Here is an 11,495-nt window from a genome sequence, read left to right as displayed (position 1 = left end):
GTGCTTGTAACTGCCCGTAACTCCAGCTCCGGGGCATTTGATACCCTTTTGTGGCTTCTGCAGTCACCCACATGCATGTGCACATAAACAAACAAATGATATTTTAAAATAATAAATACATAAAAAATAAAAATTTAAAAACAAAGCATTAAGAGCCTAAGATAGCCAGGCAGCGGTGGGACACGCCTTTAATCCCAGCACTCGGGAGGCAGAGGCTGGCAGATCTGTGAGTTTGAGGCCAGCCTGGTTTACAGAGTGAGTTCCAGAACAACCAGGGCTACCCTGTCTCAAAAAAAAATAAAGTCTAAGATGGCAGCAGAGGAGGCCCAGGGCACCACCTTCCTTGTAGGCACACATATTTGTGGTATTGTCCAGTCATCAACTGCATCATCAACCAGAATCTAATACACTATAGCCTGGGTCCAGGGCTCAGCAAGTTACGCCAGCTCCTGAGGCACCCTTATTCCTCAAGCTGGCTTCCTCTCTCCACACTTCGCTGGAAGACCTCAGTGTGTAGCTAGGCAGAACCTCGAAGCCTGAGACTAGCCAATTAGCTGGTGTGTGCCAAGCTGGGTTACCTGAGCCGTTAACTGAGTGGGGGTGAGGAAGGGTTTTCTTCGTGGCCAGTGGAGAGGCTACCTTCTGAGAACGGAGGAGCCTAAGTGGAGAATAACATGCCATTTAAAACCTGGGAGCCCCACCCCCCATCTCTGAGGAGCAGGACGGCACGCAGGTTGGCAGTGACTCCTGCAGGTGAGAGGGCAGCTCTGACCCGGACGTGATTTGCCCAAGGCTGCACAGCAGCATGTCCTGGATCTGACTGCAACTCTCAGCCCAGCATACACCAGCCTGAGCCACACCAGAGAGATGGACAGGGATAAATGTGCAGAAGACAGGCCTTGTGGTTTGGATGAGAATGAACCCCATAGGCTTTATGTTTGAATACTTGGTCTCCAATTGGTGGAACTGTTTGGGAAGGATTGGGTGGTGTGACCTTGTTGAAGGAGGTGTGTCGCTGAGAGCTGACAAGGTTTCAAAAGATTTGTGCCATTCCAAGTTTCTCTGTTTGCCTCATGACTGAGTCTTAAGATGTGAGGCCCAGCTACTGCTGCAGCGTCATACCTGTCTTCTGCCGTGCTCCCTCATAATGGTCATTAGCACACACTCTGAAACCATAACCCCAAATACACTTTCTCCTGTAGGTTGCCTTGGTCGTGGTGTTTTAACATAGCAATAGAAAAGTAAGACAGGCTTAGTGACAGTCACATTCGCTGCTCTGTGCAGCCTCTTTCTCACCAGGCAGGTGCCCAGGGTCGTCAGAATCACACAGAAAGCAATTTACCTGCTGAGCCATCACCGGCCCACTTTAGAACCATCCGAGTAAGCTCACTGTATGCGCCATGGCTATGATTCGGTCAGGCTAAACCAGTAACGGTGAGAAGCCCGAGCTTAGAGAAGTGGGGTGGTCTCACTGTAGATGGCCGTTTTCTCTCAGGCCCATTCTTGTGGAACCAGAGGAGATAGGGTGCATAGGTGACAGTCATTTCCTGAATCTTGTCACACTCAGCATATATACAGGGCACATTCAAGGGAGCCGGATAGCAGACCACCAGAGTCCTCACCAGAAGTGAGAGAGCTCGGGAGGCTGGGTATGGGGAGTTCAGGCAGCAGAAGGTTGGGGGAGGAAGCAGACAGATGTGAAAACAGAGTCTAACTGCCCAGTCCTTTCACTGGTGCTTCTTTGGAGCCAGGCACACCCAGGTCCCCAAGGAGGAACCCAAACCAAGCAACCTCAATATTCTGTCAGCACAAGCACTTAGGCACTCCATCCCAAGAAGACACTCCTCCATCTCGGCCTTCTGCAGGAAGGACCATCAGGCTTTGCCTATAAAATTTCTGCTTCTGCCTGCCTATTTCAAACCAGCCCCTCTGGGGATTCTGAGAGGCCAGGCAAGCACTCGGGCAAGAGTGGAGATGTGGCTCTGACAGAGGCATCAACAGAGAACAGGGAGGCCGGGAAAGCAAGTGGCCCAGATTAGCAAAGGAATGAAGTCTGCTCAGCAAACGGGCATTAGCAAGGAAATGCGGTGGATACAGCAGAGAGGCTGGAAGGAGGTGGTCAGGGAAAGGGACCTTGCGTGAAATGAGAAAAGCTCCTGTGAGGATTTGGAGGGACAGGAGATGGTAGGCTCTGAGGAACAATGTCAGCAAGTCCAGAACAGGGCTATGGAAGTGGGGCCTGGGGCCTGGGGCCTGGCCTACAGGAGCACAAATCAATGGCACTACTTTGGTTTTTCTGGATCAACATCATGGAAGAACGTTCTCTGTTAGATGAGGAGATTTAAAAACATTTTAATGGCAATAAAAACCATCATTTAAAAAAAAAACACAATTGCTTTCCACTTTAAGAAAAAGTCATCACATGATCTACCCACTGGTGATGGGACTGAGCCCTGTGAGTCAGGCTCTTCTGCTGGAGCAGCAGCAGGTGTCAGCTGATACACTGTTTGCAAATTTGTGTGTGTGGTGGTGGTGGAGTATGTGTATGTATGAGTGTATGTGTGTGCTTGTGTGTGCATGTTTGTGTGTGATTGTATGTATGTATATGCTCATGTGTGTATATGTGTTATGTATGTAGGTATATAATACATGTATATATAATACATGTGGGTATTGTGTATGTGTGTGTATGCACAGCTGTATGTGTTTATATATATATGTGTGTGTGTGTGTGTGTGTGTGTGTGTGTGTAGAGTATGTGTGTGTTCAGTGCTAGTGAACAGAACCCAGGCATTTACACATGCTAAACAAGTGTTCTATACTGAGCTCATCCATTTTATCCTCACCGATGTCTGAAACCTGTTAGGCCTCTTTTGTATTATCCATTCTGCTCTCAGTCTCACAGCTGGAGTAGAAACAAATGCAAATTCTGGAGGGTTCCTGGAAAAGGCTTTTCCTCAGCTCCCACTTATAAGGTAGCAGCCTTCCTTCAGGAGGCTGTGCTCCCCTCTACCCATGGCTCTGGCTTCTCTGACAAGCTGCCATCTGCCAGCGCTTCATTCTTCAGGGTTGGTGCTGCAGGGTCTTCGGAATTCCTGTCCATACTCATGTATCCACTTGTTGGCCACTGAAGGAGAGCAGGGAGGGAGACGGCCTCAGCAGGGAGGTGTTCACAGGGCATGGGAGCACGGCCTAAAAGCCTTCTGTTTCTCTGCTTAGCCTAGGCCTGGCCAAGCTGCGCAGTTCTGCTCCTTCTGGCTTAGCAAGCATACCGACCTCCAGAAATCCCCCAGCAGATCTTGGACTGATTTTCAGATGCATGGCACTTGGCTCAGTCGCCATTCCAGAAGCCCCACAGCAGTGCCAACATGACAGCCACTTCCCACTTGCCTTTCTAGCTTCAGAGAGAGGTGCTCCTGCACACGTGTGCCCAGTGAACATGGCCATCCACCACGAGCAGGCCCACCCACCTCTGCTGTCCTGCTGCTTCCTAAGCACTCCCTGGGGGCACAAATGGTAGCAGCAGGTTTGATGGTGCTTGCCTTGATGCAGAGGGGGGAAGGACCTCTACCGTCTGACTCCTCTCCTCTGTGCTCAGAGGTGAAGCCTCACCCTGGCCAGGCCAGTAACCCTTTGCCAACACTTACTGTGGCTCTGCTCTTCCTAGGTCCCAGTTTGCTGGGGGGCCCTCATTGCTAATCCATTCGTATCACTGGTGCCGGGTGGTCTCATGAAACCTTCAGAAGGGAGGCTCTGCCTGTCTCCACCCACTCCCATTCACTTTTCTATGCCCCTCACTCCCTTCTCTCACCCACAAAGACAGCCTTACCCCACTTATCTCCCACCAGGACAGGACAGCCAGCATGAAGTGTGTCGCTGTCTCCCTCTCCACTCCTGTGCAGGTTCCACCAAAACAGTGCTGCGTTCTGAAAACAAGAGGGCCCCGCCCCCGGGGGGCAGAAGCGGGGGAGTCAGCCCAGAATCCCAGACTTTTGCTACATGTGCAAATAAGGGCACAGAATTTGGGCCACTAGATAAGGAAACTCTTTTACCCCCATGCAGTTTGGAGCAAGCAGGCATTGAAAGACCAGAGGGTGAAAGCATCATCACCTCATGGCCTGCTCTGCCCCAGGCCTGGCATGTGGAGACAAACCACACCCAGCTCTGCTCTTGGGGAGCTCAAAAGAGACAGATGTGAAAGACAGCAGATTAGGACAATGTGGTAAGTGCTGGAAGCCAGGTAGGCATAGGCTCATAGGGTCACTGCAGACAAACACCCTACACGACCCACAGGGTAAAAAAGGATCAGACACACAGCTGGAAGCAAGTACACCACAGTCCTCCTGCATTAGGGCCTTGATATCATGCAACCAAGAAGCAAAGTCAGGCCTCAGGCCCCTGAGTTCTGACCCCATAGCCTATGTTCTCCTCCATGCACTGTATCCTTATCCACTCCCCAAGACTCCCTTCAACCATGATGGCCTTTAGACTTGTAGAGCCTTTGGCAAGAAGACACATTAGACAGCCAGCCCAAGCCCTGGGCACTATCAGCTGCTTACTGGGTGCCCAGGGTGCAGCGGGCACTGTCTCTGTGCTGCAGACTTGGCCTCTCCTACCTTATTTCCTTCCCGGGTTACTAAGGGCAAGTTTGATTCCTCTGAACCCTGGAGGATAGAGTCACTCATGAAACGAGCCTCTCAGCACTGGCTCTCTGGAGGGCCACAGCTGTCACTGCAGTGTATTGTCACGACTGTCAGTGTCTGAGCTCTAGGGACCGGATTCTAGGCCTTGCTCTGAGTCTCGGTGCCTTAGCTCTCTGGGGACTAGTTACTATAGAGAAGCTGAAGGAAACTCAGAGTTCTCACCTCTGAGGAACCCGCAGTGACAAGGAAGACTGCCGTGCCATCGTCTACTTGGAAGTAAAACGAGACATGGAAATAAAATGACATCACAAGAACATGCTGTAGTGACAGACAGGAGTGGGAGGCTGTCTTTGGGATTCAAGAAAGATCGCTTTTTATCCATCTCCCCAAGCAACAGCCTGCAGAAAGATGGGTGAGTTCTACACCATTACAAGCATCACAAACCCCATCTTCTAGGGCCAGGACCCACTCACCTTAACCACAGGCACGCTGAAGTTGCCATAGATGAAGGCCGTGGCTCCTCCAGCCTCTACTGAGCTCAGCTAGCATGCAAGAGGAAGAAGACAGAGTTAAGATAACTGCTGACAGTCCTTCACCATCATGTGCTCATGAACTTAGAGGTGATTTCTGCACAGACTGTATGCTGGGGTCCGCTGTCTCAGTCATGGGAGAAATTGTGGGGCTTCTCACCACAAGATGAGAGTTTGGAATTGCTCCTCGTTCTTTTGCTTCTGGCTACCATCTTGATGGAGGGCTATAACAAGTAGATTCGAAAGTTTTAAAAATATTTGTTTAGTTTTTAAAAATTACGTGTAGGGGTTGGAGAGCTAGATCAGTGTGGGTAAGAGCACTTGTTCTTGATGGGGATCAGGTTTGGTTCCCAGCACCCATATGGCAGCTCAAATCACCTGTAACTCCACTTCCAGAGGATCCAAAATCCTCTCCTGGCCTCCTTGGGCACCAAGCATGCGACACACAAATATACATGCAGGCAAAACATTTATACAAATAAAATAATTAGTATATGCCTGTGTATGTGTTCACATGTGTGCAGATGCCCTTGGAGCTTGGAAAAGCTAGAGCCATGGGCAGTTGTAGGATGCCTGATGTAGGTGTAGGAACAGAACTCTGGTTCTATGCAAGAGCAGGCCCCACACTGAAGCGCTGAGCCACCTCGACCACTGCACAAATATTTTTGATTAAATCTATTTCTCTCTAAGTATCGAAGTCAGGAAAGTTGGCATCATAGGAACTGTTTATTTGCCCCACTGTGGTCCTCAGATCACTCAGATTCCTTCCTGGTTACCTATACTGAATGTGCTGACTAGTTCTATGTCAATTGGACACAAGCTAAAGTCACAAGAGGGGAGGAAACTTTGCTTAAGAAGATGCCTCCATAAGCTAGGGCTGTGGGCAAGCTTGCAGGGCATTTTCTTAAGTAGTGATTGATGAGGGAAGGCCCAGTTCATGGTGAATGGGGCCATCCCTGGGCTGCTGGTCCTGGGTGCTATCAGAAAGGCTGAGAAAGCCAAGGGAGCAATCCAGTGAAACTGCACCCATCACGGCCTCTGCATCAGCTCCTGCCTCCCGGTTTCTGCTCTGGGTTCTGCGTCTGTCTTCCTTGGATGAACTGTGAAGAGTAAGCCAAATAAACCCCTTTCTCCACGTTGTTTTGGTCCTGGTGTATCACCACAGCAATAATAACCCTAAGACACTGAGGAATAATTTGGTGTTATATTCCACGCCCCACGCCTGGGGGGTGGACCTGCATGTGCGTGCCCCCATGGCTAAAACAACCTCAGTTCTCAGACACTGTCTACCTTGTCTTTTGAGACAAGGTCTCTCTCTGACCTGGAACTTGCCCAGGGGGCTAGGCTAGCTGGCCCCTGAGTCCCATTGACATACCTGTCTCTGTCTCTCCAGCACTAGTCTCCAAGCCTAGATTTTGATATGGGTCCTGGAGATCAAACAAGGTCCTCATATTTTGCAAACATGAGGCAAACATTTTACTGACTGAAGATTCTTAGCTCTGGATGTATTTTCTTAGTATACATTTTCCTTTGTACTTTCAGAGAAATAACATAAACACTTGTAATATATGAAAGTATTAAGGACTAACATCCTGCCATCTCACCGTCTAGGAGCACACACATACGGTCACGGTTTGCGCAGATTAGCAGGTGGTATTTACGGCAGCGTTATACTAAGCCTGCACAAATGTATTGTCCCCTTGGTCCTGACGAGAATCCTGTGAGTTAAGATGGCCGTTATTATTCACAATTTACAGATGAGGAAACCAAGTCTCGGAGAGATAAAGGACCAAAGGTCACTTAACTCTTCCCAGTCAGAGCCAGGATTTGAGCTGCGCCAATGCTGTCTGGCCCCAATGTCCCTCAAAAGCATTTTGCTACACTTACAAACATGTAAGTTATTTCTGAATACGACTGTAAACAATGCTGCACTCAACACCTTGATGGGTGAAGTTATTTTTGCATTTTGATTTGCGTTCATGAGAAAAAATGTCAACCTCGCAGTTACTAGGTTAAAGCATTGATGTAAATACATTGTTTCTGATATTACATTTGCTCTGGCCGCAGGACACAGGAGAGCTGGTCCTACCCCGCCTAGGACACAGTAAGGCTCACGCTCTTTAATCCTATGGCAGTCAACCCCACTACCATCACCTGTGCTACACAGCAAGCACCAGGAATCCAGGTGCCAGGACTTAGAGAAAACACAGCTGGCTTGCCAGTTCAGAACCTGGAAATGGCAGCCATGTTTGGAGTGTTCCTTGCCTCCCCTGTTCCTCTGCCCACGTTCAGGACCAATGAGTATACCGATTTGCTCCTGTGTTTGGGGGAAAGGAGAGGAATGTTCATTGATCAATGATCAACCAGATATGATCGGTTCATATCTGGACCGATCTTATGTCTAGACTGAGCAGAAAAGTCACTAACTGGTTGGCTTTCACCTAAATCTTCTTCCTGCATTTCTTAAAGATTATTCCCTCCATACTTTATTGCTTGTGCTTCCCATAAACCTCAACAACTGTCTTGAGAAATATCTGCTGTCATATTGATATGGAGACGCAAGCACTGAACACAACTGGGCCCATCTTGGGTCCCTATGACTCTGATTGGCCTTGGACGTTTCTTCCCGTATTGCTTGGTGGGGTACAGGGACAGCCACAGAGTTCTATGACACTTTCTAGAGGACATTCTCTTACCACAGGAAGTGTGTAACTGGCCCACTGGGGGACAAGTTGGAATACTTGACATAGATGATTTTTGAACGCCAGCATCTGACTGGCTTTCTGGCTGTGCTGTGGAGACTAGATCCAGCCCTCTGGACAGAGGGCATGCCAAGAGACTGTCTGTTCTTCCACAGAGCCTAAAGCGAGGCCTTCATTTTGGGGTGCTATTGGAGCCCCAGCAGTCGGCAGGCTTACCCTTCCAGGAAGTCTCACCTACACTTGCTCCTAGCCAAACGACCCAGATCAGAAGCATCAACTAATCTCCTCCAGTAAATGATTGCTTCTAAAAGTCCCCGCTAAGAGACAGAGGATTGGAATTGCAGCAGGTTTGTGGAGAAGAAAGTGAACCTCATAGTCTGAAGGATAATGACAGTGTTGATAAGGGCTGGGACTGCATCCTGTGAGACCAGGCTAGGGATTTAGAGGGGAGGCCAATTGATCACTTTACTGTGTTATTTAAGGGTGTGGACTCTAGGGGAGAGAGAGGAGGTTTTACACTTACTGACTTTATATCTCTTCACTCTCTCCTCTCAGAGTCTAAATTGCTCCTTTCTCTTCTCTTTCTCCTCCCAAGTCCACAGGCTCATGGACTGGTCTATGCTTTTCAGTACCAACCAGGCTTTAAGATGGGAGGCAACCTTATCTTCTTCCTGTGTTGTTCAAGTCTGTGATCTCCTAGCTTTCCCCATCCTGACCCAAAGCCCAGGCAAGGTCATATTTAGACCTTCACACGCAAGCGCTGAGGATAGAAGTCTGTCTGGTATCCCATTATGTCTATGCCTAACCAAAGGGGAGAAATGCTGCCCTGAAGTGTACAAAATTCCTAGAGATTTTTGTGTTCAGTACCAGATAAAACCGATCTATGAAACCACTTTGAAAGCCCACATGATAGAATAGTTTAACTGGCCACTGAGAAAGAAGCCCTGGCTTTCCCAGCGTGAGACTCACATAGATCATCAACGTTGCAACTCGGTTCCCGGACTTCATCGTGTACAGGGGGCTGCTGGGCGACTGAGACAGAAATGGAACAGACTTAAGTGGAGCTGGGTGCTGTGGTGCACACCTGTAATCTCAGCACTCTGGGATGCTGAGGTAAACAGACCTCTGTGAGTTCCAGGCCAGCCTGGTCTACAAAGTGAGTCCAGGACAGCCACACAGGCTACACAGAGAAACCCTGTCTCGAAAACAAACAAACAAGTTAATTTGAGTAAATGACACTAGAGTGCAGGTGTCAGGGACAGCATAAAACTGCAAACGACATCAAGTAGACTGTGTGTTCATCTTTGCTGGGAAGTACTCAGTATGCTGTTTATCTGGACATTAATTTCTTTGGATATACATATGAGTGAATTCTATGCAAATCAAACAAATGATTGTCAAGTAGAAAATCAGGCAAGGGGTTCTGCACTTTAGGTTCTCTGTAAAACAAAGAAAATATATATTATAAAAGATGATTATAGAAATATCAAATCATAAGATTGGTGGTCAAAATTGCCCAAGGAACAACCAGAAATACAAGTTACACACCACAAAATTCACTCACTGTAAACACTGTTTGCTGAATTTTAGCAAATTTTATCAGTTGTCCATAATCTAGTTTTATAAATTTCTATCTGCTAATAAAGGTTTATAGTCAATTATGTCCCCACACACCTGGCTATCTACTCTTCTGTCTCTATGTTTTGACTTTTCTAGAAAGTTATGTAAACAGATTCATAAAATATACAGTCTTTTCTGCCCAGCTTCCTTCTTTAACTTGTGTTCTCTCTTTTTCTTTTCCTCCCTCCTTCGGCCCCTCCCTCCCTCCATTCCCCTCTCTCTGCGTATGTATGATGTGTACATGTATGCCGTGTGTGTCCCTGAGCATAGGCATGCACATGCCAGAGCACACATGTGGAGGTCAGAGGACAATCTTGGGTGTAGGTCGTCCCTCCCCACCCTGTTTGAGACAAGGTCTCTTCGCTGTATGCCTGCTGCATGTGCCGGGCTAGCTGAGCAAAGTCTTCCAGGGGTTCCCCGTCTCCACCTCCCATTTTGCCCTAAACTGGGATTACAGGTGTGTTCTTCTGTGCCTGGTTGCTTTTTAATGTGTACTCTAGGGATTCAGACACACGTCCTCATGCTTGCATGGCAAATACTTTTCTGGGTAAGTAAGTACCCAGGAAGTGAGTATTACAAGTACTGAGTCATCTCCCCAGCCACTTGACCACTACTTTTAAAGTTCTTGGAATCTTGATAAAGTTGGATCGATAGATCAATTGTAGAGAGGTGGTTTGTTTGTTTGTTTGTTTGTTTCATGGGGTTGCAATTCTTTTCCTATGCTTATCGGTCACTTATATACCTAATGTGTTTTGCTCAAATTAAATTATCAACGTATTATTTGTATTCATAGGTTTTATTGTGATATTTCTATGATTTGATCTTGTCTGCTCTGTTGGAGAGATCCTTTTAATCTCCCCAGTCTCTTAATCTTTTAATTAAAAATTTTATCCAAAACTATTCTGAAGGGAAACAGAGGAGGAATGATCTGAGGGAGAGAGGAGTGGAGGGAGAGACTAGGAGGAATGGAGGGGGAGAAGCTGCAGTCAGTATGGAACGTATGAGAGAAGAATAAAGATGAAAAATAATAAATAAATAAATAAATAAATAAATAAATAAATAAATAAATTGCTTCCGGCAGTCAGGTGTGGTGGCACACCTTTCATCCCAGCACTCAGGGAGGCAGAGGTAGGCAGATCTCTGTGAGTTCGAAGCCAGCCTGGTCTAACAAGTGTGTCCAGGCCAGCCAAGGGTACACAGATAAACCCTGTCTGGAAAAGCTAATAAGTAAGTAAGTAGGTAAATAAGTGCTATTGGCAATATAGGTTAGCAGCTGAGGTCACAAAGAAAGGAGAAAGATTTGAAGACAATCCTCACCGGAAAGTCCCCGAGGATAGTAGGAGATAGGATTTTATTACAGGCCATATTCTCCCACTTGAAAATTCCGGTGAAGAAGAACAGTGACAGGTAAGGAAATAAATCCAGTAACCAGCGGAACCAAGGCTGTCAGATAATCTGGAGACAAAAGCCTGTGTTCACGGACTTTAACAGTACTTTCTGAGAGCCCTACCAGACCTGTGCCTCTGAGAAAGAAGGCACTGGCTCCCTACCCCAGAAAACTGCCATTGACCCCACTGTTACCGTCGCATGGTCAAAGTGAGGCTCATAGTGCCCTCCGATCCCGTAGTTCACCACCTGGAGGTGTTCTGCGGAGGGGGGCTGGATGTCAAGGCCTGTGAGAGCAGCAATGCGCTGGTTCAGGGCTACCAGCATGGGGTCAGCAGTGTCCTTCAGCCAGGCACTGAAACACAGCAAGGATTGCAACGTCAGGATCTGACGATGGAGCTGACCACATGGTGTCTGTGAGTGAATGTCAGACAGACATGTGGATGAAAGAATGAATAACAAATGAATCAAGTCTGTTACCAGAGAGAGGGAGGGAAGGAGCCATGAATGCCTAGTCACCCAGTCATCCTCAGGCCAGCCCAGTCTGCTCGGCCTACAGTCTCATTTGCATGGCTAACAGTCTTTGAGGCTATGCTGAGCCTTGCTGAGCCTTG

At 47.8% G+C, this 11,495-nt stretch overlaps 1 protein-coding gene across 5 annotated transcripts in view; it reads right to left on the bottom strand.

Annotated features, from left to right (window-relative positions):
• Positions 1-2,332: 2,332 nt before the first annotated feature.
• The window catches only part of P4ha3 (prolyl 4-hydroxylase subunit alpha 3), a 36,920-nt gene continuing 27,757 nt past the window's right edge, over positions 2,333-11,495 (bottom strand). The window contains exons 9-13 of one of the 5 annotated variants that reach the window (XM_021660698.2): positions 11,077-11,236; positions 8,845-8,907; positions 5,117-5,185; positions 3,830-3,926; positions 2,333-3,127 (exon numbers count right to left, since the gene is read on the bottom strand). In XM_021660698.2, coding sequence (XP_021516373.1) covers positions 3,057-3,127; positions 3,830-3,926; positions 5,117-5,185; positions 8,845-8,907; positions 11,077-11,236 — 460 coding nt within the window. In that variant the 3' untranslated portion in view covers positions 2,333-3,056. The remainder of the gene's footprint in view (positions 3,128-3,829; positions 3,927-5,116; positions 5,186-8,844; positions 8,908-11,076; positions 11,237-11,495) is intronic. The other 4 variants (XM_060367652.1, XM_060367653.1, XM_060367654.1 and 1 more) reach the window with 4 other exon arrangements.

The sequence above is a fragment of the Meriones unguiculatus genome, chromosome 14 (genome assembly GCF_030254825.1).
Source record: "Meriones unguiculatus strain TT.TT164.6M chromosome 14, Bangor_MerUng_6.1, whole genome shotgun sequence".
NCBI lineage: Eukaryota > Metazoa > Chordata > Mammalia > Rodentia > Muridae > Meriones > Meriones unguiculatus.
This window is presented reverse-complemented; position numbering and strand designations above follow the sequence as displayed.